We start from the raw sequence: 26,873 nt of genomic DNA, 5'->3' as shown, positions 1-26,873 counted from the left end.
ATTTACTGGATTCCATTTTTGCACAAGCACTTTATTTATGAACTTTGAGATTAGGCACGTTCATCACATTTTTTCACTGCATTGTCACTTTATTGCACTTTATTCTGTGTGATGAAAACGCCATTTATTAATTTACTATTTGTGTATAGTTGCACATTAAGTATTAGCATTTTTGTTTATTTGACATATTACTGTGTTTGAAGATACATCACATTACACATTGAGTAAGCTCCACGTTATTCATTTTATTATTAGCACTGTGTGGGAACACAATCTATGTTGGCAGCTGCTTAGTTTATTATTTATTTTGGTTTGTGCATTAGTACGTTCACTTGATATAGTCAGAAGCTGATTGGATACAATACACTATTGGACTTTTTCTGTCCTGGTGACAACATTCTGACTGGTAAATTAAGTGATGGAAAGTCTCCCCAACATGGTCCCAGGGATCAGTAAAACTGTATTGGTGACAACATTGTCACTAGTACAATAAGTGATGGGAAGTTGCCCCAACATGGCCCCAGGATCATAAAAAAAAACTGTCCTGGCGACAACATTCTCAACGATACAATAGCTGAAGGGAAGTCTCCCCAACATGGCCCAGGGTTCACTAAAATCTACCCTTGTGACAACATTGTCCCTGGTGCAATAAATAATAGGAAGTATCCCCAACATGGCCCCAGGGATTAGTAAAAACTATCCTGGTAGCAACTTTCTCACTAGTGCAGTAAGTGGTGGGAAGTCTCCTAAACATGGCCACAGGGCCCAGTAAAAATTGTCTTTGTGACAACATTTTCAATGATAAAATAGCTGATGGAAAGTCTCCCCAACATGGCCATGGGGATCAGTAAAACCTACCCTGGTGACAACATTCTCATTGGTGTAATAACCAATAGAAAGTCTCCCCAATGTGGCTCCAGGGATCAATAAAAACTATTCTGGTAACAACTTTCCCACTAGTGCAATAAGTGGTGGGAATTCTCACCAAAATGGCCACAGGGATTAGTAATAGGTGTTCTGGTGACAGTCAGTAAAACTGAGAGGTTTTAACTCTTTTCCTTTCTATCCAGAACTAGAAAAAATTGGTTGGGAATATACTTTAGCAATTCAACTCTAAGGACAACCTAACTGGTATGTGGCTAGTTTTACTTTCTTGGGTGCAAACTTTATTCCTTGTATAAATCAAGACCCTCTAACACATAGAAGGCAACTGAGGATCTGTTTGGTTACTATCAACAGAAACAACCTCCTTCACACACTTTGATAACTGAGGTCCAAATAAGTTTTCCAGTATTTCTGGGGCAAAATGTTGGCTTTATGAGCTTTTTCTTATTAAAAATATTGGCAACAAGGCACATTTTACCGGGTAGGTGTAAACGTAAGGTCAATAGACCACATGCAAAAAGATTTCTAAAAGAAGGAACTGCTCTTGTTGTTCATAGTAACCAGGCTAGCCATTCTTCAACTTTGCACTCGAACATGGAAGATAGGAACTGAATGGTTGGTATGAGCAATAAGATCCAAACCTTCTCTAGGCATACTATCATGAGGTTCAGCTGATCAATAATTGATTGCTCTAGGGGAAAACAGACCACTCATATTTTAGACACTTTTATAGACTTTGATGCTGGGTCAATATTGGAAAAATTGGTTTAGGGCATTTAACAGAAAGACACATGCTGTAACCTTAAGTATCCAAAATACCGCTATGGTCATTGTGCAATTGAATGGCGCCTCTACTTCACGATGTGGTTATTGCTTTACTGCGCTGTTACAAACGTTTGCTGTGAATTATAATTCTACCTTCTGTTTATCTCAGACACATAAGACAACACGGCACATTCTTGAATAGCCTGCGGTATTCTTCCTGTATCTGAAAAAAGTGAAGACAATGTGTGAAACATGTGTCATCCTACAGGAAAATTATCTAAAACCAATTATTTACAGAGTAAATCATTTTCAACACACATTGAGATGCGATAATTCACCATGTTTCTGAAAAGGAAAGCAGGAGCTTTTTCTGTTTCGGAACACATACAAGTAGGTACATTTGTTTAGATTCAGTGACTATCCTTGAGGACCCTCCAGCCTGACCCAATCCATAAGATACAAAGTACGTTGCTCATGAACTCCTGTCCATAGACTTTTGTTTAAAGTTGAAATCCAGGCTGGATTGTAATTGGCATCTTGTAATTACCTGTATTGCCAAGTTCAGACTGGAAGTGGTAGGGTTAGCCCAAGAAGCCATTTACAGAACTCATGTGATAACAGAGGCCATGACATTAGGAGGAGAGAGCAGAGTGACAAGGGGATGAGCTCATTATTCGGCTGCTTCTCCTTTCACTGTCCAGTTACAGGCTGAGGGAAGAGACAAAACTTGTGTTGCCTACCTTGAATCAGCAACAGTGCTGTGCTGGGTGCCAGAGCTGTTTAAATCTCAAAACTGAATGGAACAAAATACAAAACATTTTGGCAGATAAACTAGCTTGCATATATTATTGATATACACGCTATATTGCCAAAAATATTGGGGCGCCTGCCTTTACATGCACATGAACTTTGATGGCATCCCAGTCTTACGCCGTGTACACACAGGTGGACTTTTCGGCATCAAAGGTCCGACGGTCTTTCCGACGGAGTTATGACGGACTTTCAACGGACTTTCTAATGAACGGACTTGCCTACACACGATCACACCAAAGTCCGACGGATTCGTACGTAATGAAGTACGACAGGACTGAAATAAGGAAGTTCATAGCCAGTAGCCAATAGCTGCCCTAGCGTCGGTTTTTGTCCGTCGGACTAGCATACAGATGAGCGGATTTCTCTATAGGAACTGGGTCTGGCGGAGTTCCGGCGGAAAGAATGGAAACATGTTCCAAATCTAAAGTCTGTCTGATTTTCAACAGAAAAAGTCAGCTGAAGGTCCGATGAAGCCCACACATGGTCGGATTGTCCGACGGATTGGTTCCGTCGGACCAGTCCGGTCGAAAAGTCCACCCGTGTGTACACGGCATTAGTCCATAGGGTTCAATATTGAGTTGGCCCACCCTTTACAGCTATAACAGCTTCAACTCTTCTGGGAAAGTTGTCTACAAGGTTTAGGAGTGTGGAAGAATGATAAAACATTCCCATAGACACACTGTTACAGCTGCAAAGGGTGGGCCAACTCAATATTGAACCCTACAGACTAATGCCCCGTACACACGGTCGGACATTGATCGGACATTCCGACAACGAAATTCTAGGATTTTTTCCGACGGATGTTGGCACAAACTTGTCTTGCATACACACGGTCACACAAAGATGTTGGAAAATCCGATCGTTCTAAACGCGGTGACGTAAAACACGTACGTCGGGACTATAAACGGGGCAGTGGCCAATAGCTTTCATCTCTTTATTTATTCTGAGCATGCGTGGCACTTTGTCCGTCGGATTTGTGTACACACGATCGGAATTTCCGACAACGGATTTTGTTGTCGGAAAATTTTATCTCCTGCTCTCAAACTTTGTGTGTCGGAAAATCCGATGGAAAATGTGTGATGGAGCCTACACATGGTCAGAATTTCCGACAACAAGGTCCTATCACACATTTTCCATCGGAAAATCCGACCGTGTGTACAGGGCATAAGACTGGGATGCAATTAAAGTTCATGTGCGTGTAAAGGCAGGTGTCTCAATACTTTTGACAACATAGTGTATTATTTATACCTTTATATTTAGCTTTGACTGGTGTTCATATAAAAATATATATGCTCTGATATATATATATATATATATATATATATATATATATATATATATATATATATGTATATGTATATATATACACAGATCACGTGACTTCATATACATATATACACAGTTGTGCTCATATGTTTACATACCCTGGCAGAATTTATGATTTCTTGGCCATTTTTTAATCGATATGAATGATAACACAAAAACATTTCTTTCACTCATAGTTAGTGTTTGGCTGTAGCCATTTAGTGTCAATCAACTGTGTTTACTCTTTTTAAATCATAATGACCAAAGAAACTACCCAAATGATCCTGATCAAAAGTTTACATACCCTGGTGATTTTGGCCAAACGGGTTTGAATGGCTATTAACCTCCCTGGCGGTATGATTATTTCGGATTTTAGGTGCTGAAAGAGGTACAATTATTTTGCATGGAAATTTGGCGTTTTATATGGTAGGTCTGTAAATCTTAACAATAACACACTTAAATCTGTCCAAATCAGAGTCTAGTAGATATCCCGGGTATGATAAAGTTTGAAACACAAAAACATAAATTATAATATAATAAATAAAAATAAATAATTTAAAAAAATAAAAATAAATAGTAATAAAATAAATTTCCCCACAATTCACTATCGCTCAATTCTGCAAGTGTTCTAATTTACTATCGCTGTTTTCTAGCTGGTCTAAAGCCACTTTTGACGTAAAGGGACACTTTTTGGTTGCTATGGACAATCTTCAGTTTCCAGGCAGAAAGAACAGTATATATCATATAGAACTGCATGCAGGGCATAGGACAAAGCACTGGGGACAAAAGGGATGTGAAATCATTTCATACAGTACTGTAATCTATAAGATTACTGTACTGTATGTGTTATGATTTTTACTTTTCTTTAAAATGCCGCCAGGCTCCGCCCCCGTGCGTCGCGACGCTCGCAGGGAACGGAGCCTGGCAAGGAGAGGCTTCGGAGGAGGATGGAGCCCGCAGACACAGCGGGGGACATCGCAGGAACCCGGGGACAAGGTAAGTAAGGAGGCACCAGGATCCTGCGATGTAATCCCGAGTGTGGATCGGGGTTACCGCTAATGGTCCTGAATTTTAACCCCGAGCCACACTCGGGAAAACCGCCAGGGAGGTTAAAGGTAACCATGCTCACCTGCGATCTGTTTGCTTGTAATTAGTGTGTGTGTATAAAAGGTCAATTTCTGGACTCCTGACAGACCCTTGCATCTTTCATCCAGTGCTACACTGACTGATTCTGAGTCATGGGGAAAGCAAAAGGATTGTCAAAGGATCTGCGGGAAAAGGTAGTTGAACTGTATAAAACAGGAAAGGGATATACAAAGATATCCAAGGAATTGAGAATGCCAATCGGCAATGTTCAAACTCTAATCAAGAAGTGGAAAATGAGGGGTTCTATTGAAACCAGATCACGGTCAGATAGACCAACTAAAATTTCAGCCACAACTGCCAGGGAAATTTTTCGGGATGCAAAGAAAAACCCACAAATAACTTCAGGTGAAATACAGGACTCTGAAAACATGTGGTGTGGCTGTTTCAAGATGGACAATAAGGAGGCACTTGAAGAAAGATGGGCTGCATGGTCGAGTCGCCAGAAGAAAGCCATTACTACGCAAATGCCACAAAGTATCCCGCTTACAATACGCCAAACAGCACAGAGACAAGCCTCAAACCTTTTGGCACAATGTCATTTGGAGTGATGAGACCAAAATTAAGCATTTTGGCCACAACCATAAACACCACATTTGGAGAAGAGTCACCAAGGCCTATGATGAAAGGTACACCATTCCTACTGTGAAACAAGTAGGTGGATCGCTGATGTTTTGTGGATGTGTGAGCTACAAAGGCACAGGAAATTTGATCAAAATTGATGGCAAGATGAATGCAGTATGTTATCAAAAAATACTGGAGGAACATTTGCATTCATCAGCCAGGAAGCTGCACATGGGACGTACTTGGACATTCCAACATGACAATGATCCAAAACACAAGGCCAAGTCGACCTGTCATTGGCTACAGCAGAATAAAGTGAAGGTTCTGGAGTAGCCATCTCAGTCTCCTGACCTCAATATCATTGAGCCACTCTGGGGAGATCTGAAACGTGCAGTTCATGCAAGACAGCCCAAGAATTTACAGGAACTGGAGGCTTTTTTCCAAGAGGAATGGGCAGCTTTACCATCTGAGAAGATAAAGCGCCTCATCCACAAATACCACCAAATACTTCAAGCTGTCATTGATGTTAAATTGTGCAATACACGGTATTAAGAACTGGGGTATGTAAACTTTTGATCAGGGCAATTTGGGTAGTTTCTGTTGCAATTTCAATTTTAAAAGAGTAAACACAGCTGATTGATAATAAATGGCTTCAGTCAAACACTAACCATGAGTGATAGAAAAGTTTGTGTTATCATTCATATTCTCTGAAAAATGGCCAAGAAATCATAAATTCTGCCAGGGTATGTAAACTTATGAGCACAACTGTGTATATATATTATTCATCACAGAGTTTATTGAGAGCTACTTGCCCTTATATCCCTTGCCACATGCTCAGGCTTCACCCAATGCTATTAGGCTACACACCCAGCATTGCATTGTGACACTGTGAGCATGGTGAGAGCAGTGACAGTAATATAAATAGGAAAAAGCTTTTTTTCTTGAGCAATTAATCTAATGATTCCCTGTATTTTCTATAAACCCAAGATGGCAAGTTCCTTGAGAAATTTTACTTAAAGTGTTTTATGTTCTTTTCACTTCTTTAGGCATGTACTTATTCTTTCAAAGAGGCTGTATTTAAGAAATGTGTTTTTTTTTTTTTTTTTTTTGAGTGAGTATGTTATCTGAATAGGAATAAAAATAGAGTTTGAATGACTATAATTGTTATTTTTTTTATTTATTCTAGATCCTTGCTTCTAATTGTAATATGATTTTCCATGGTATCCCCTACAGCCCTCCGCAAGCACATGGAATGTGTTATGCACATATTGTGACAATTATTATTGATCAATCATTTATTATTATTGACTGTACTGCTTGATGCACACATGTAAGTCATATTGATTAATTTGTATATACACCTAATGATAATGATGCCTCTATATCATTTTAGATCATCTACAGTACCTCATGCTATTTCCTGAAGAAGTGGACAATTGGTCTAAGAAATGTGTAGTTACATATCATGTCTTCCCATTATACATTATGTTTTTATCAAATACCTTGAACCATATATAATATATTATTGATGTAAAACTTTGATCTTTGCATGATGTGCGACTGTAAGGATAAGCTGGTGGGTTACTGAAAAATTACTTTGTTTCATAGGAAAACAATTATCACCACGTTTTTTTAATTACTTTTTTTTTGTATGATTTCAGTTTGTGTTGGACCTTTGCATATTACTGCGAAAGTCCCATTCTCTCCTTATCTTTTTGGAATAATATTTATCAGCAGATGGAAGTTCATTATTATTTTTTTTGCCATTCTCCATCCTGAATACCCTTGCAGCAATCCTGGACTTAAAGAGAAGCCAGGTGAGAACTAGCATTAGGAGACGGCAATGCTTTCATTCTACGTGGAAGTTATCAGGTGACTTTACAACCTCCCAAACTACTTTTACTAAGTACAGGAAAACCAGCAGATTAATAAAAAAAATGTAAACCCTTGCATGGCCTATTACAGTGGGAGAGTCACAAGCTTCAAATAATCTCACGGCCTCAAAATCAGGCATAACTTTTTTTTATGTACTGTGTATAAATTGAAAACATTTTTTGGGGTTTTGGATAGAATAGGTAGTTTACATTTTCATGTTGGTTTCCAATTGGGGAGCTTTCTGTTCACTTCCTGTCCTAGAGATACAACAGGAAGTGACAGAAAATCTCTATGAGGGGAATTCAGTTCTTAGACAGAGTAACCAGAACAGATGTCCCTGATCCTCACCTCTTGTTCTGTTGACAGCTGTACAATTTTGGATTTCTCATTTCTGTCTTGGTGAAAATAATCATTTGGTTTAAATAGAGACCGACCCAGTGGGGACAAAGACAACAATACAAACTTGACATGGGGTCTAAGGCTGACCATAGATGGATCACTTTTTTGGAACAGATTCACCCATCCCCAATTACCAAGATGAAATCCTCCCCGCTGTGCTACTGTATTGTGACAGTGGGGACTTCCCCGCTCTCAGAATACACAGATGAGCACTACAGCCTATTGGCTGCAGCTGATGGTCAAATTAAAATTTCCAACAATCCAGTTTAACAGTAGTCAATTATTATCCCCTGTACACACGGTCGGACTTTGTTTGGACATTCCGACAACAAAATCCATGGATTTTTTCTGACGGATGTTGGCTCAAACTTGTCTTGCATACACACGGTCGCACAAAGTTGTTGGAAAATCCGATCGTTCTGAACGCGGTGATGTAAAACACGTACGTCAGGACTATAAACGGGGCAGTAGCCAATAGCTTTCAGCTCTTAATTTATTCTAAGCATGCGTGGCACTTTGTGCGTCGGAATTGTCCACACACGGTCGGAATTTACGCGAACGGATTTTGTTGTCGGAAAGTTTTATAGCCTGCTCTCAAACTTTGTGTGACGGAAATTCCGATGGAAAAAGTCCGATGGAGCCCACACACGGTCGGAATTTCCGACAACAAGCTCCGATCGCACATATTCCGTCGGAAAGTCCGACCGTGTGTACAGGGCATTAGATGGACTTCTGGTGAGCAGGAACAACCATAGATTCAAGTAGAAGTCCACCCTAGGACCCCTTTCACACTGGGGCGTTTTTCATGCGCTTTAGCGTTAAAAAAAGCGCCTGTAAAGCGCCTGAAAGAAGCCTCATCTGCAATCCCAATGTGAAAGCCTGAGTGCTTTCACACTGCCAGCGCCCGATAAACTCTGGTAAAGCGCCGCTTAAGACCCTTTTCACACTGGGGCGTTTTTCAGGCGTTTTTCGGGCGCTAGCAGTTGGAAAGGGCTCGGGCCATCAGCGTACCCAGCCCGGTGGCAAAAACACGAAAGCGCTGCAAAGAAGCTGCTTGCAGGACTTTTTTTGACGCCCTGCCAGCGCAGCGCCCCAGTGTGAAAGCACTCGGGCTTTCACATTGGGATTGCAGATGAGGCTTCTTTCAGGTGCTTTTTTTAGCGCTAAAGCGCATGAAAAACGCCCCAGTGTGAAAGGGGTCTCGGTGTGAAAGCACTCGGGCTTTTACATTGGGATTGCAGATGGGGCTTCTTTCAGGTGCTTTACAGGTGCTTTTTTTAATGCTAAAGCGCCTGAAAAACGCCTGAAAAACGCCCCAGTGTGAAAGGGGTCTAACACTAAAATCCCTGCATCTACAGACATCCACAATCTAAAACTAACCTATCTAGCCCTGTAAAGAAGAAATCAGTATACGCACCTTTTTTGAAGCTGATCCGATCCGGTCTCCAGAGGCGGAAGCTCTGCAGAGGACAGAGATGACAACGGCTGTGAAATGCATGGGGAGTGATGTCACCCATAGAGTTACTATGGGGCTTCTGTTGTCGGACGTGTCCTCTGCATCCGCAGCTGACAGCTCAGAGTGGGATCGGGTCAGATCGGCTTCAGAAAAGGTATGTTTAGCGATTTCTTCTTTACAGGGATGTCTAGGTTAGTGTTAGATCATGGGTGTCTGTAGAGGCAGGCATTTTAGTGTTAGGGTGGACTTCTACTTTAATCAAAATTTGATTGGCCCCTGCTGAACCAGCTGAATTTTGATCCATTTATGGCTATCTTTATGCTTTCCTTGCTTTTGGTTTTATATACACTTTAAGCATTTGACTATCCCATGGTAATAGAGTGTGCACACTCCCCCTTCTCCCACATGGCATTGATCAGGCTTTGTGATTGGCTGTCCAGGCAATAAGCCCTGCATCAGGGGACAGACAGGAAGGGCATCACATTTTGCTCCATGCTTCGGAAGGGGGTCAAGTAGACAGGGAGCAAAAAAAAAAGGCTAGTAACTCTTGCTTCAGGTCTCTACAAAAAAAGTGAACCTGGTACTTCACCCCCTAAGGGCAATGTACAGGTTCCCCTTAAGTTTTGAAAACCCTTCAGCCTTCATTTTTTTTCTTTGTTGAAATATCCTAAAGCTTGCTTTTCTACCCCCAGAAGAATGCTTTTAGTTGTTTAGTAAATAGGCTCCAGTGAGTTTACAGAGCTCCATAAAGCCAAAGTCTTTAACATGCCTGTGCTCCCCAGCCTTTTGGAATTACCCAGTCATTTTCAGAGATAATGTATGGAAATATTCAGAGAGCACAGGAAGTGCTTTGCATACGAATGATCTCTCGTGCGGTAATTGATATGCAGCTATAACATGAGGCCAAGAAAACAAACAAACAAATAAACAAGCAATGTAATGGCAAGCGCGGACTTTGCTCTATCAGACGGCTTTATGTTGCCATAAGTAGCAAAGTTACAGCATAGTTACTATTTATTAAAAGTTCTCGACAAACACATATCCCAGGCCTTAAAAAACGTGTTACCAGTAAGGATTACTAACAACAGCAGGCTTCATCATCTTCCAGAAAGGCTTGGTATAAGTAAATAGAGCTTATATTGATTTAAATCACAGGTAATGGTTCACCAATTACCGTACAGCAAACCTATTATAGCTGTTGGGTGCTGCTAACTGGCTTTGAAAATCATCATTTTTGCTATTGATGAGAAAAGTTCTGTAGTTTGCCTATAAACTGAGAACAGCTGGATGATTTTGCCTGAATAGCCACGGCGCTATAACACCGGCTGCATGATTCCGATAAAAAGAAAGAAACTGAAAGCTAGCCAATCACCAAAATGGTTCAGCAGCCCAAGGGCTATTACAATCTTTCATATTGGCTGAACTCAATGGACGTATCTTTTTTCAACTTGGCTATGTAACTATGTAGCATCTGGATACATGAATGTATTTTAATATTGTTATATGCTGTCTTATCACATGCATTTTTTTTTTTATTCAAATACACATAGGGGTTGATTTACTAAAGGCAAATAGACTGTGCACCTTACAAAGTGCAGTTGCCCTCTACAAGAGCAGTTGCTCCAGAGCTCAGTAAATGAGCAGAAGCTCTGCTGACTTCCATCATCCAATCATGTGCAAGCAAAAATGCTGCTTTTTTTTTTTTCTTTCCTTGCATGTGATTGGGTACTCTTTGCAAAGTGAACCTTCATCTCACTTACTAAGCTTTGGAGCAATTGCACTTTCAGAGTGCAACTGCACTTTGCAAAGTGCACAGTCTATTTGCCTTTAGTAAATCAACTCCAATGGGTTGTATGGTGGAGTATTAGGAAGATTCCAGCCACATCTACTCTGGTACACCAGCAAGACCACAGACCCACAATAAAAAAGCCCCATCTGACCTTCTTTTTAGTTAACCACTTTAATACCCGGCCATAGTAAAATGACGTCCTTGACTTTTAGGGGGGATCTCTGAATGATGCCTGCAGCTAGTGGCATAATTCAGATATCATTCTTTGCAGCCAGCGATTCTGTGCACGATAAGAAGGATCATAGCGGCCCCTCCCGTCTTATAGGCAATGGAAGGGGACGTCCCGCTGCCATCCGGTGCTTCTCCGGGCTCTCCCGTGCCATCGGGGGGCCCAGAGAATTTATCGGCCGGCGCCGGATGAGGACGATAGAGCTTTCCGGTGACCACATGGTAACCAGTCATCTCTATGACTGTCGGGGGCCCGGGCGCGACGTTATGACGTCACGCCCGGGTACCCGGAAATAAACAAAGCCGCGATCAGGGCTGTCAACACGAGATCGGTGAATTTTTTTTTCCCGATCTCATGCTTTCCAGCCTGGAGGAGAGATGTGGTGTCTTATTGACCCCATATATCTCCATAAAGAGGACCTGTCACATAGATTCCTATTACAAGGGATGTTTACATTAAAAAAAAAGTGTAAAAATAAAAAAAATTAAGTAAAATAAAATTTAAAAAAATTTAAAACGCCACTGTCCCCAGTAGCTCGTTCTCAGAAGTGAACGCACACATATGTAAACGCCGCTCAAACCACACATGGTATCGCCGCGTGCGTTAGAGCGCGTACAACAATTCTAGCACTAGACCTCCTCTGTAACTCTAAACTGGTAAAAAATTTTAAAGTGTTGCCTATGGAGATTTTTAAGTAATGAAGTTTGGCGCTATTCCATGATTGTGCACAATTTTGAAGAGTGACATATTAGGAATCTATTTACTCGGCGTAACATCATCTTTCACATTATACAAAAAAATTGTGCTAACTTTACTGTTTTGTTACTTTTTAATTCATGAAACCGTCTTTTTTTCCAAAAAAAGCGTTTGAAAAATTATTGCCCAAATACCGTGTGAGATAAAAAGTTGCAATGACCGGCATTTTATTCCCTAGGGTGTCTGCTAAAAAAAAATATAATGTTTGGGGGTTCTGAGTAATTTTCTAGCAAAAAAATGATGATTTTTTGATGAAGTGCCAGAATAGGCCCGGTATTGAAGTGGTTAAAGAGATCATGGTGGTCTGGTGAGTAGGAATTTCACTCACATCCACCGGGTGTTTTCTCAACAAGTTGTTGCCATTGGTGATGGTGTAAAGATTGAAGTTGCATCACAAAAGATTTATGGACTTTTGTTTTTTGGTTTTTAATGAAATAATTGTTTTTGAGTAAATATTTGAAATCACTGTTATTTCAACACTGGATTAATAATTAATCATTAATTAGCATCTAGTTGACCACCATGCACTTTATTTGTATATGCACAAAATTTTGTATAATTTATTAAGTTCATAGCGCCCCCTATTATTACACACCCTAAATCAGACAAGGCGAGCACTATTGCACTTTGAGGTGAGCAGCTTATATAAATTCACAATTATCTAGTTTATTTAGCTATTCCATAGAGCGAGGTTCTTCTATTTTTCACTTAAATAGACTCTGCTTGACCAAAGATGGCTGCCAGGGTCACGTTCATCCAACTGGTTCACTGTCCGAGTGACCGAGGAAATCATATAGAAACACAACTTCTCATAACTTCCTCACACATCTGCATTGCCCCTGCGGATGAACGCCACCTGCAGCGGAGAATATAGACTGCAGCTGCCTACATGCCTTTCTTCAGCCTGTAGTGAGAGGTTCAAACTTCATGCTGAGCAATCACTGGCCACGATGTGAGCGGTTCTCCCACTTCAGCAAGATTGGGCCGTATTTAAGGCGCTTCTAGTTATATGGAATATGTAACCATAAGGGCTCATTTACATTTGCTTCAACTTCAACACACATTAAAGTGCCTACCGCTTCAACATGCTTTTTTGATGTGTTTTTGATGCTTCTGTGGCACTTCAATGATGCTTTGCTGGTGCTTTTCTCATACCTGCAATACCCTCAAAACAAAGCAAAGCTGAATAAAAGCCTTCAAAAGCTGCAGGTGCTTTAACCCGTTCCGGACCGCCGCACGCCGATATACGTCCTTACTTTGAAGGGGGATGTTGCTATGGCAGCAGCCAGCTGCCATAACCCTGGTATCTTCTTGTTCAGTGGGTGGCTTGGTTTCCGATAATAGTGGTCTCTGCAGCGGATTCGCTGTGGCGGGAGAGGGCCCCCTCTCCCGCCGTGCTCCGGTGCCCTCCGCTGCTTACTGGAGCCGTCGGCAGCGGCGGAGGCGATCGATTCTTCACCCTTGCTGGACATGGAGACGAGTGAGGGGAAGATGGCCCCCACTCATCTCCATAACAATGCAGGGCGGAAGCGACGCCATAACCTCACTTCCGCCCATAGCTCTTAAAGGGACATTTTTTTAATTTTTTTTTTTAATTGACAATTTTTTTATTTTTTATTTTTATTTTTTATTGCATTTAAGTGTAAATATGAGATGTGAGGTCTTTTTGACCCCAGATCTCATATTTAAGAGGTCCTGTCATGCTTTTTTTCTATTACAATGGATGCTTACATTCCTTATAATAGGAATAGAAGTGACACAATTTTATTTATTTTTTGAAAAAACAGTGTAAAAAGAAAAGGTAAAATAAATAAGAAAAAAAAAAATATTTTAAACGCGCCCCGTTCCGCCGAGCTCGCGTGCAGAACCGAAGGCATACGCAAGTAGCGCCCGCATATGAAAACAGTGTTTAAACCACACATGTGAGGTATCGCTGCGATCGGTAGAGTGAGTGCAATAATTCTAGCCCTAGACCTCCTCTGTAACTCAAAACATGCAACCTGTAGAATTTTTTAAACATCGCCTATGAAGATTTTTAAGGGTAAAAGTTTGTCGCCATTCCACGAGAGGGCGCAATTTTGAAGCGTGACATGTTGGGTATCAATTTACTCGGCGTAACATTACCTTTCACAACTTTACTGTTGTCTTATTTTTTTAGTTAAAAAAAGTGAATTGTTTTAAAAAAAAAGTGCGCTTGTAAGGTTCTATAAGTGCAAAAAATACCTGTTGATTCTGCCCAAAATTTAACAAATACCTGTTGATTCTGTCAGAAATCCAGTGAGCTCCTAATTTCCTGTGTATGATGCATTGTTATCTCAATCAGTGTTATCAGCCCTGTCTTGTTCACTTCTGTGTGTAAGCAGGTGCAGACTTACTTTCTCCACTGCAGGTGGCGCTCTTGCACAGCAGCACTGTTGTTGGAGAGGAAGTCAAGAGGAAGATGGTTTCTATGGTTTCCTGAGTCACTGGGGAATTATCCTATTGGATGCTGCCACCCCATGTGACTTTAGCAGCCACCTTGGGTCAGGCAGAGCTTATTTAAGGCCCCTGGCTCCCAGGTTTGGTGCACATTTTTCTAATTGGTAGAGTAGAGACTGATACGCCGCCTTTAAGGGTCAGAACTAGTGGTAGGGAAAGGTTCCTGACGAGGAGGGGAAGTGTAGGATTGCATCTCCTTGGACACCGTACTGTTTGGGCACAAGACAGCCAGACTGCGCGCTGATTTCTTCGCAGATGCTGTTAATTACTGGAAACCGTGAGTGCACCCGGTTGGGCAGCCTTCCCACCAGGTTTGTTGTGAACTGTTGCTGTGCTTATACAATAGTTCATTGCACCTGACTGTGTGAATTATTGCTGCCGCACAATGCGATGTGGACTATGGAACACCCCTCTATGTTTTTAGAGATGAGAAGGGGGTGTTCTGTAGTCCCAACTCACATCCTGTCCTATGGTGGCAACTATGCTCCCCCAGAGATGCAGTGCATAGAATGAATTGTCACACTTGGACGGGAAGTGTGTTATTGGCAGATTTACCAGGTGAAAATAAAGGAAACAAAGCTGAAAAAGAAAACAAAGGCAGCCATCGCATCTGGTAACCTACAATATATATTTTTTGTTTTGGGGTTTAGATAAACTTTATAAAACTAGTCCACTTTCCTGCTTTATTTTTTGGTTGCCATCCTATGATAAAATGTATTTTTCTCCCAACCTTACCGACTAGAAAAGTGCATCTAACTGTAAATATTTAATATTTCTCTTTTGGCTGTCAGCATTATTTGTTTATTGGTATTTAGCTGGTAATGCTGTTATCATTTTTCTTTTTTTTTTATTACTGTATTGTTATTTTTTGATTTACCTTCTTGGATAACACACATAGGAAGATGAAGATAAACATTCCCTGGAAGGCATTGGCGAAGGTGAAGAGGTAAGCTGTAACCAGTGAGCCATTTACAACATGGAGGACACCAAACATCCAGGTGGCACCGAGGAGGAACAGAAGAGCAAGGGCACCCCGAGCACAGGACCTGCAACAACAGCCATGCAATATTATGTTATATACATACAAATAATAAAACACATGTTAACGGCAAGGTATAGACAGAACACAACTCAGAGAACAAAGATGCAAAGAGAAGGTGCAAAAGACCTCAAGAAACCAATGTATTTATTATAAAAAACAAAACAAAAACAAAAAAAACATATTTTTAATAATATTTATAAAACTCCTATTTTTAATAATAAATATATTGCTGTTAATTCATGAAGTCTTTTTGCAGCCCTCTCTTTTCTAGTTTATTTTCACAGCTGTAGATCTTTGTTTGCCATTAGCAACAGCAAGACCTTGGGGGTTATTAACAAAAGGCAAATCCCCTTTGCACTACAAATGCAAACTACAAGTGCAAAGTTCACTTGAAATTGCACTGAAAGTGCACTTGGAAGTGCAGTCGCTGTAAATCTGAGGGGTAGATCTGAAATGAGGGGAAGCTCTACTGATTTTATTATCCAATCATGTACAAGCTAAAATGCTGTTTTTTTATTTTCCTTGCATGTCCCCCTCAGATCTACAGCGACTGCAATTCCAAGTGCACTTTCAGTGCAATTTCAAGTGCACTTTGCACTTGTAGTTTGCACTTGTAGTGCAAAGTGGATTTGCCTTTCGTAAATAACCCCCCTTAAATAATTGGGTGGGGAAGCTTGTGAAAAAAAGAAAAAAATGAGCTGCACAATCCCCAGGAAATCAATTATGAAAATGACAGGGTGTTGTCCCCGAGTTTCCCATTAGGGGGTATGTCGGGGATTTAAAAAAAAACATTGAAACAAGTATACTGACAAACTTGGCACTTAAATAATTCTTGTTTCCATGTTTTTAGATCATACTTCCAGATTTTAAACTATGAATACTAAATATTCCAGCTTTTAATACATAATAAATTTTTTCCTGTATACAGTATTACGTCTGTCAGGCACATGAAATCCACTACCAGGGGCGGGGCCCATCCATTTAGGGTGCACGCCCCCCCCCCGTCTATCCCATTATCCCAAGCCCTGTTTTTTTGAAGCACCCATTTAGTAGACATCAATTTAGGATGGGCTCGGGTCGCAGAGAGTGCGCTCCGATCCCACCCAGGTGTGTTAGAACAGCAAATGAATATTCGCTGTAGTAACACTGATCCTCCTCCCAGCCAATCAGGAAGCTGGTTTTGACACTGGTCACCCAATTGGCTGAAAGGACAGGCGATCCTATTGGATGCCTAGGAGTTGGAGGGGAGGAGCTGGAAGCTACCATAGAGGAGAGGACACGGAGCTGTTGCACCAGGCTGCCTGCCACACTCCACCCACCCGCTGCCGATGGGGAACGTGCTGGATCGACCAGCAAACAGCAGGCCGGGGTCCCCACCACTGTCCCCTACATACCCGTGTCTCCCCGCAACAAGCTGAAGTGAGAAGCTGGTTGGCTCTCATGCACATCAGATTCTGAGTGCTTCAGTTTTTAGTAAACTCACCCCACTGCTCCAGCACAGCTAGAGAACTGACAACGCTGTGCTCTCCTGCTTAGTGTGGTCAGTCTTAAAAGCAGAGGGACTGGCAGAAACACCGGGGAATTCACACAAATGAAGCAATACAAAGAGAACAGGATACTTTCTCATACAAGTACATGGTACAGCAGGCACATATCAGGAATATGAAGTTTTGGGGTAACAAATGCTTTAACCACTTGCCGCCCGCCATATAGCAGAATGACGGCGGCAAAGTGGTTTCAATATCCTGACTGGACGTCATATGACGTCCGCAGGATATTGAGCCGCTGCGCGCCCCCAGGCGCGCGCATCGCGGCGATCGTTGTTGCGGGGTGTCAGTCTGACACCCCGCAACACTGATCTAGGTAAAGAGTCTCTGACGGAGACTCTTTACCACGTGATCAGCCATGTCCAATCACGGCTGATCACGATGTAAATAGGAAGAGCCGGTGATCGGCTTTTCCTCACTTGCATCTGACAGACGCGAGTAGAGGAGAGCCGATCGGCTGCTCTCCTAACAGGGGGGGTCTGTGTTGATTGTTTATCAGCACAGCCCACCCTCGGATCCCACCCAGGACCACCAAGGAAGCCGCCCAGGACCACCAGGGAAGCCAGCCACACTGGACCACCAGGTATGCCCCCTAGACCCCCAGGGAAAAACTAATCAGTGCAAAGGCAGCTGCCAATCAGTGCCCACTCCAATGCCTACCACTGCCAGTGCCACCAGGGATCAGTGCCGCGTATCAGTGCCGCGTATCACTGCCCATCAGTGCCACGTATCAGTGCCCATCAGTGTCACATATCAGTGCCTATCAGTGCCCAGCAGTGCCGCCTATCAGTGCCCATCAGTGCCACCCATAAGAACCCATCTTTGCAGCCTTTCAGTGCCCATCAGTGTCGCCTATCAGTGCCCATCAGTGCCGCCTATCAATGCTGCATATCAGTGCCACCCATCAGTGCCGCCTACCAGTGCCCATCAGTGCCGCATATCAGTGCCCATCGTCAGTGCCCACTCATCGCTGCTGCCTTATTAGTGCCCATCAGTGAAAGAGAAAACTTACTTATTTACAAAATTTTTAAACAAAAACAAAAGCAAAACTTTTATTTTTTTCAAAATTTTCGGTCTTTTTTTATTTGTTTCGCAAAAAATAAAAACCGCAGAGGTGATCAAATACCACCAAAAGAAAGCTCTATTTGTGGGAACAAAATGATAAAAATTTAGTTTGGGTACAGTGTAGCATGACCGCGCAATTGTCATTCAAAGTGTGACAGCGCTGAAAGCTGAAAATTGGTCTGGGCAGGAAGGTGTATAAGTGCCCTGTATTGAAGTGGTTAAATGTGCTTTTCAGAACAATAGAGTACCAACCCTAACGCTCAAGCACACTAACCTGCTAGTACTGACATGGCAACAGTCTAGGAACATGGACACACACAATCATTAAGGCTGGGTTCACCCTGCCGCACGGCGCGGCTCACAGCAGGGGTCTGGTGCGTCCCTGATCACTGTTTCAGTCCAAATTTTTGGCTGAATTTGGACCTGAAATGGACCAGAAGACGCACAGGACTCCTGTGCAATTCGGATCGGATCCGCTCCCGAGATGTGTGAACCGGTTCCATAGAGAGTCGGTCACAATCTCCTGACATGCGAATTGGATGCGGTGAAACCCACATCCAATTCACAATAGTGTGATCCCAGACTAAATGTAATACTTTTGAATACCCAAAAAATCCTCAACTCTGGAAATGCCAAGCACGCTGTCTACCTCCTAGCCCTCCTCTATCGCAGCATTATGGTGATTGCACAGATGTAATCTAAAATAAAAATCTTTAGTAAATATGGACTTCCCCAGAGACTGGCAAGCCTGGCAGTGCCATATGATTCATTTTTAATCTACTCCGAAGAATTCCCTTTAGGAAACGTCTGTCTTCAATAACGCGAAAGTTGGTACAGCTTAGAAAATCAGCGTTTCCCTGTGCCTGACTACCATTTTATTTTTAGAACAGAAATAATTAAAGCATGTATATTGGTTTTATGCATAACTTCACCTCTTTACACCTTCTGAGAAATGTAATGCTGTGAGACAGGGCAGTGAAGTAATAAACTTTACAAATAGAAGCTATTACCTATTTTTCATCCTTTTAGTGGAACAGGCACTTAAAGTGGTTGTAAAGTTTAAACCCTAAAAAAAAAAAAAAAAAAAGAAACCTGCAAGTCAAAGACATAATGAGCTAGTACGCATAGCATACTAGCTCATTATGAATTACTTACCTAAGATTGAAGCCCCCGCAGTGGTCCTCGTTCACTGCTCCGGCGGCCGACATCGCTCCCGGATTTACTTCCGGGTATCGCGGGCTCCGGCGCTGTGATTGGCCGGAGCCGTGATGACGTCACTCCCGCTCAACCGCGTGATGACGTCATCACATGCAATTACAGGGGATATCTTCTAAACCGTGCAGGTTTAGGAGATGTCCAGTGTAGCTACAGGTAAGCCTAATTATAGGCTTACCTATAGCAAAAAGTGGTTGTAAAGGGTTTACAACCACTTTAAAGCTGAAGTTTAGTTATGGCAAATTTTACATAGTTACATTGTTTCAGCTTGGACCATCGAAAGTCTGTATGTGCCATAGCGTTGAGATCCCAGAGGAAGCTGGAAATCATTGAAGTATTTACCTCTACTACAGTCATAGCCATAGGCAACCGCAGAACATTTTCGGTGGGGGGCATCATTTTAAGGTCAACCATGCTCTTCCCCTTTTTAATAATGTAATGAAGGGGAGGGGCTTAGTCATCATATAAAGCGCAGGCATGCAAAGGTTTGAGAAACCTTATGCAAAAGCTTAATAGAAGGATCAAGCTGCCCTTGTCTGATTAGCCATTTCTAATCTGTTTTTATGTTTACAGAGGTTTCCACTACTGACTTTCCTTTCTGAAAATGCCACCACCATGGCTCTGTTGTTCCAATATTTATATTCATTAACCTGGGGGAGGTATGCAGATTACATTTCCTTAATCTTTTCTGATGTGCATACAGGCTCTGGCTTAGAAAGCATTCAGTCCCACGGGTCATCATTACAGCCAGGTAAAAAGCATTTTTAGAAGGTTAGCAATGATATCTCCCGCATATCTATCATGAAATAATTAATTTAACACCTTGACCGCATTTATACAAGTAATGCTGTTAGATGAGCTCCAGAACATGGACGCAGGCTGCCTCACCCCAGCCAGGTGCTGGTGCAGGTGGACAGCTCACACTCAGCTCTTCAGACGTGCTCCCTTCCTTCTCTCAGGATCTGAGCCGTGCTGCCCGGAGAAGATGGAGGAGGTGTGTGGAGCAAAAACTGACCAGGTGCGAAGGAGGAAGACGTTCCTCCTCCGCTCTGAATGCTGGGACCTCGCCTCGGCCTCATGACGTGACGTCACTGGTTGCTAGATGCCGGATGGTGCAATAAGAGAGTCTAGGGAGTCAGGGTGGCGCCGCTGCTGCTGAATGTAACAGTATGTGACTGCTACAGCTTTGGCGCCCCCCCCTTTGTGGCAGCTTGCAGTGCCTGGGCGAGGTGCACCCTGGGCACCTGCTCAGGATCAGCCCTGAGTGTCCGTGTGCGGACACCTTACTCCGGGGGGGGGGCACTTGCCCCCCCATGCGGATGCCCATGGTTATAGCTGCTAGCTCCTGGGTCTAGTGTTGAATGGCTGTCCTACTGCATTGTGAACACAAGAGCTTGCTCTGTCAATATGGGAGCCATTCAGAGAACATTTTGCTTTTTCTCAATGAATGCAAAACAATATCTGATTGGACAAGGTGGAGAGGCGTGGCAAGGACATCACAATCTCCCCCTTGTCCAAGCAGAAAAAACAATGGGGTTGATATAGTAAAGGCAAATAGACTGTGCACTTTGCAAAGTGCAGTTGCACTCCAGCAGTTGTTCCAGAGCTTAGTAAATGAGAAGAAGCTCTGCTGACCATCATCCAATCATGTGCAAGCAAGAATGCTGTCTTTTTTTATTTTCCTTGCATGTTATTGGGTATTCTTTGCAAAGTGAAGCTTTACCTTATTTACTAAGCTCTGGGGCAACTGCTCTTGCAGAGTGCAACTGTCCTTTTCAAAGTGCACAGTCTATTTTCCTTTAGTAAATCAACCCCTATGCATTCATGGGACATTGCAAAGTGTTCTCTGAATGCCCCTGTGTTAAGTAGGTAGCAGGGCATCTGCTTGGCACAGGACCCATGGAAGCTAGCAATGATCACTGTAGCAAGGGTGCCTACTACAGTGATTTTCAGCCTCCATGGGGATCCCATAGGTATGGCACATGCATGCTTATATTAGTCCAAGCTGGACCAATTGAACTGAATGTAAAATGTGCTATACCTAAATTTCAGATTTGAAGTATCCCTTCTAGCATTAAACTGGACCTATACTCGAAAGTTTTCCTTTAAACCCAACGTTTCATATTCCTGCTGTGTGCCTGCTGTTCCATGTACTTGTATGGAAAATGATCCTGTTCTCTTTGTATTGCTTGCTTTGTGTGACATACCTGGTGTTCCCACCAGTCCCTCTGCGTTCCTATTAAAAACTGACCACACCAAGCAGGATAATACACCATGGTCAGTTCTCTAGCTATGCTGGGAACTCAATTTGCTCTACTTTAAGGATCAGACTTGTCCTGACATGCCCCCCCCCCCCCCCCCACCCTGCACAGCATCTCACTGGAAAGACCAGTGTGCTGCTATTTCTCCTCCCCTAGCTCTCATGCAGTTGGGAACAGAGGGAATGTGATCACTTATAAAAACAGAGAAAAAGGGTATTTATAATGTTTTTTTTTATATATATATCTATATGCAAATGGTTTTTCTTTTATTTATATTTTAAACTGAATGGGTTGTTTTACAAGGTGAGGGTTTACAATCATGTTAAATCATTCTTACTCTCCCCCTCTGTAACATAAAATATATAATAATCTTTTCTTTTTTTTTTGTTGGTACAACAGTCCAGTCTACCCCCATTATTGCCTAGGCAAGAATGACAACATCCTTGCATCTGCAGCCTCCTGGAATATCCGCGTTGGATATCCTAGGAGGTATTAGTGGCATAGACACCGTGCTAAAAGGGGAGGAGCTTGCGATGCGTCATAATATGGGGCTGGCTGTAAAAATTCAGATGAGAGAGACGGCTCCTGATGATGAAGAAAAAGAAGATGACAATGCAGGATGTAGTGTGCAGCAGCAGAATGGCGGAGCCCTACGGAACAGCGTTAGATTTGTTGGCCAGGTAAGTACAGGCATACCCCACTTTTAAGTACACAATGGGGTTAATTTACTAAAGCTGGAAAGTGCAAAATCAGGCTCACTTCTGCATAGAAACCAATGAGCTTCCAGGTTTTATTACAAAAGCTTAATTGAACAAGCTGGGATTAGAAGCTTATTGGTTTCTATGCAGAAGTGAGCCTGATTTTGCACTTTCCAGCTTTAGTAAATAAACCCCATTGTGTACTTAAAAGTGGGGTATGCCTGTATGTTTCTTGAGCACAACCCAGCATAAAAGATGGAATGGGACAGAAGAATGGGTGACGATCCTCTTTTAGATTGAATTTGCACCCAATTTTACCTGAATGTCAAACATTTCAATTTGTAAATTCTGATTGAATTTGTGGTTGATAAATTTTGGTGCAAAACCATAGAGCTCTTCACATCCTTTGAGGCCTGTCTTCAGTCAAATGAAAAATAAAGTTTTTTTCTCGAAAATCAGAAAAAGGAGGGCTTCTGCTGATCATACAGGTTGGACTTTGCTTGATGAATACACATGTTAATACCAAAACTATCAGAAAAAAAATTTACTTTGACAGGAGTTATTTAAATCATCGTAGATCTGCTGCTGTTCTCTAAACACAGCTAATTGCACAAAACAAAAAAATGTAAATTTAAGGAATGAATACAGTACACTTAAATTTAAGTGCATTTCCCATGTCATCCTTGAGGTACTATGGAATGCCAGGTAGACCTGAGAAATACACAAATACACATTTTTGTGACAATAGGTTGTCTAGCAGCCCTGAAAAGAGCCACCAGTGACCATTGAAAATGGCCCTTCACTAACTTCAATGCAATTCAAATTCGAAACTTAAAAAATGAATGTTGAGTAAAATTTTGGATTTACTCATCACTAATTCATTATTGGATTTCATATTTGTTCTACTGTTGCTGATAGGAATTGTAGGCACAAAGGAATAACATCTCTGTGGATATTCCACAACCAGCTGTAGACAACTTTAGACACATCCCCATGGCGAGAAGCAATTTGAATATATCCCACTGGGCACAAGGGATACTACAAATAAACGAGGAGTAACATTGTAAGAAAGGTAATAAATATTGTTTATTGCTTCACTGTGCTGTCAAATGTGTCATAAATATGGTGTATTCCTTGAAGCACAGTTGCACCGGTTTTTATTAATACTCTTCCCCATTTGAGATGCTCCTGTATACGGCCGCTTTAGAATTTCTGATTACTCACCTTATGTTTTCATAGCAACTACCTTCTGGTTTTAACATTGCAGTGTGCCGAAAAACTTTGTAAATAATCACACCGAACGCCATCAAATTAACCTGCAAAATAAAAGAAGGAAATATAAATGGCATATAAAGAAAACACTGTGGATCATTCCTAATACAAGCTGTGGAGAAAGTCTTATAAGGGATTTACTGTTTAATGAATCATTTTGTTTTAAGGCAGAGATCTTGGCACCATGAAATATTAGCAATGCTCTTGTAAGGATTGGTGTAGGGTGCTACTGCCACTGAAGGCCTCGAGAATTGGTTAGAGTGGTTGTAAACCCTTATGTCGCGTACACATGACCGGACTTTACGGCATACTTGGTCTGGCGAACCGGAGTCCGTCGGACAATTCGATCGTGTGTGGGCTCCAGTGGACTTTTTTTCCCCAAAAGTTTGACGGAAGTAGAAATGAAACATGTTTCAAATCTTTTTGACGGACTCGAGTCCGGTCGAAAAGTCTGCTCGTCTGTATGCTAGTCCGATGGACAAAAAACGATGCTAGGGCAGCTATTGGCTACTGGCTATGAACTTCCTTGTTTTAGTCCGGTCGTACGTTATCAGGTACGAATCCGTCTGACTTTGGTTGATCATGTGTAGGCAAGTCCATTCATTCAGAAAGTCCGTCGTAAAGTCTGTTGAAAAGTCTGCAGGACAAAGTATGCCGTAAAGTCCGGTCGTGTGTACGCGGCATTACACACCACTTTTACCTACAGGTAAGCCTATAATAAGACTTACCTGTAGGTAACGTGAATACCTCCTAAACTTGCACCGTTTAGGAGATAATCCCTGTATCAGCATGTGCCGACGTCATCGGCACATGTGCACTGAAGAAATGCCTCGCTCGTGCAGTTTCTATAGCTGCTGTGCCATTACTGGCGGCTCCCACACGCATGTGCTGGAGTGACGTCATCGCGGCTCCGGCCAATCACAGAGACGGAGCCCACAATACCCAGAAATAACTCCGGGAGACATTTCCCCCGCCACATCGGTGTGTCAGCACCGGCTTCGATCAAAGGTATTTCATAATGAGCTAGTATGCTATGCACACTAGCTCCTTATGCCTTTGTCTTGCAGGTTGTTTTTTTTTTCGTGGGTTTACAACCACTTGTGTTCCTAATGCCGCGTACACACAGCCGAACTTCCTGACAGAAAAAGTTTTCTGTCGGTATTTTCGACAGACTCAGATATAGAACATGTTCTAAATCTTTCCGTCGGAAATGCAGATGGAGTTTAGCCCATTGGCAAGTCCGCTCGTGTGTACGCGGCATAAGGGATCTCAGCATAGATGAATTAAAGCAAGGGTGTCCAACTGCTGGCCCGCTGCCCACATGTGACCCGCCGAGCCCTCTAATGTGGCCCACAACCTCCTGCTCTGCGATGGCGAGTTGGCAAGCCCAGATCACAGGTTCTTGACCCGCAATCCCAGAGCATCAGTGTTCTAAATGGAGCCGGCACTAGAGGAAGCAGAGCTGTGGAGGGAGCAGAACCGCATAACGCAATGCTTCCTGTATAGCGCCGACTCCTGTCACAGGCGGAGTGATACCAACTGTGACAGCAACAACCGGCAATACTTGCAGCAAGGGAGATACCTGAATGGAAGATTATTATTAAAGGTCAGTTTTTATTCTAAAATCACATTGTATATACAGTACAGTAAAACCTTGGTTTGAGAGTAACTTGGTTTGAGAGCGTTTTGCAAGACAAGCAATTTTTTTTACAAAATTGTGACTTGATATACAAGCGATGTCTTGATATAAGAGTATCAAGAGTATAAAAGAGAAGAGAGGCGCCTCTAAGTGTAGCAATATGGTTACATTTAATGAAGGTACAACACTTATAAACTCACATGGTTGATGATTAAAACAGATATCCGAGGTAAAGCTGTCCACAGACCATCCTCCGCACTGCCATAGATGTCGTCCCTTCCACGCTCCGCTCCACGAGCGATTCAAGCCTCATCTTTAGATCGCTTTACTGCAGGGTAGTCTTCCCGCTCACGATTGCAGACTGACAGCAGTGAGAGCCAGTCTATGTGAACCGCTTTACCCCAGATCCTTGTATTTTTAGATGTGCCTCTTTTAATCAGCAACCATGTGAGTTGCTAAATGTTGTACCTTTGTTAAATGTAACCATATTGCTACACTTAGAGGCGCCTCTCTTCTCTTTTATACTCTGGAGCTCCTGCTGGATTTTGCTTCTAATCCCCTTGTGGAGGCTTCCATTTGTGGATGAACATTTTGTGGTTACACAACCTTTCACATTGCTATAATCTTTTTTATGGACTATAAACTGAAGGACTTCTGAATAAATAGTTGTGGAACGAATCCTCTGAGTTTCCATTATTTCTTATGGGGAGATTCTCTTTAATATACAAGTGCTTTGGATTACAAGCATGTTTCGGGAACGGATTATGCTTGCAATCCAAGGTTTTATTGTATGGGCATATCTCTTCTGCAGTGGTTACTGAGCTGCTCTCAAACTGATTTGCAGGTGCACCTCAGCGTACCTGTGGGTTACCTGCACTGAGCCATAGACTTCTGTTATTACCTGCGGGTTTGGTGTGCTTTCTGAAAGTGCACCACACCTGCAGGATATAATAGAGGTCTATGGCCAAGTGCAGCTAATCTGCAGGAAAGTCACAGGTGCGTAAACCACAGGGCATCAGTGTGAAAGCATCCTTAGGCCTTTCACACAATTGATCTGATCGTGTCCGCCTGTCGTTTTTCAGACTAACCCAATTGGACCCTCTATTCACCTCTATGGAGCGGCAAATGTAAACGGACTTTTGTCCTTTTACACTCGCCTACCTCCAATCTGATGCGCTAAAAAAAAAAAAAAACAGGAGGGTATCCATCCCCATCTGTCTTGGCGGATCGGAGGGCCCATAGAGTAGAGTGGGCTGTGTCGGTGTCTGCCCTGCATATGCAGAGTGGACACAGACCTGTCATTTGTCCGCTGCACTCATTTTTGCCCACTCTTCAAAAGGTTGGGTACCCCTGAATTAAAGGGATAGGCTGGGGGGTGAAGAACTAACGAAGTGAGGGGAGATCTCTCCAACAGGGAGACAGACAGTATTTAAAACTTAAAATAGAAAAGAGAGTAAGCACTCTACTAATCAACCTCAGGATTCTAACCACTTCAATACCGGGCACTTCCCCCCTTCCTGCCCAGGACAATTTTCAGCTTTCAGCGTTGTCACATTTTGAATGACAATTGCGTGGTCATGCAACCAAACTAAATTTTTTATAATTTTCTTCCTGCAAATAGAAATTTCTTATGGTGGTATTTGGTCACCTCTAGGGTTTTTATTTTTTGCTAAACAA

General features: G+C 42.4%; 1 protein-coding gene across 2 annotated transcripts in view; it reads right to left on the bottom strand.

The window, feature by feature from the left end:
* Positions 1-228: 228 nt before the first annotated feature.
* Positions 229-26,873, bottom strand: part of ADGRL4 (adhesion G protein-coupled receptor L4) — a 320,385-nt gene continuing 293,740 nt past the window's right edge. Inside the window, exons 14-16 of one of the 2 annotated variants that reach the window (XM_073593680.1) lie at positions 23,510-23,601; positions 15,335-15,503; positions 229-1,873 (exon numbers count right to left, since the gene is read on the bottom strand). In XM_073593680.1, the coding sequence (XP_073449781.1) occupies positions 1,811-1,873; positions 15,335-15,503; positions 23,510-23,601 (324 nt within the window). In that variant the 3' untranslated portion in view covers positions 229-1,810. Of the gene's footprint in view, positions 1,874-14,935; positions 15,504-23,509; positions 23,602-26,873 lie in introns of those variants that run through there. The other variant, XM_073593681.1, reaches the window with a different exon arrangement.

This window comes from Aquarana catesbeiana, linkage group LG07 (genome assembly GCF_042186555.1).
Source record: "Aquarana catesbeiana isolate 2022-GZ linkage group LG07, ASM4218655v1, whole genome shotgun sequence".
Taxonomy (NCBI): Eukaryota; Metazoa; Chordata; class Amphibia; order Anura; family Ranidae; genus Aquarana; species Aquarana catesbeiana.
The sequence above is the reverse complement of the archived record's forward strand: the minus strand, read 5'-3'. Positions and strand labels throughout refer to the sequence as shown.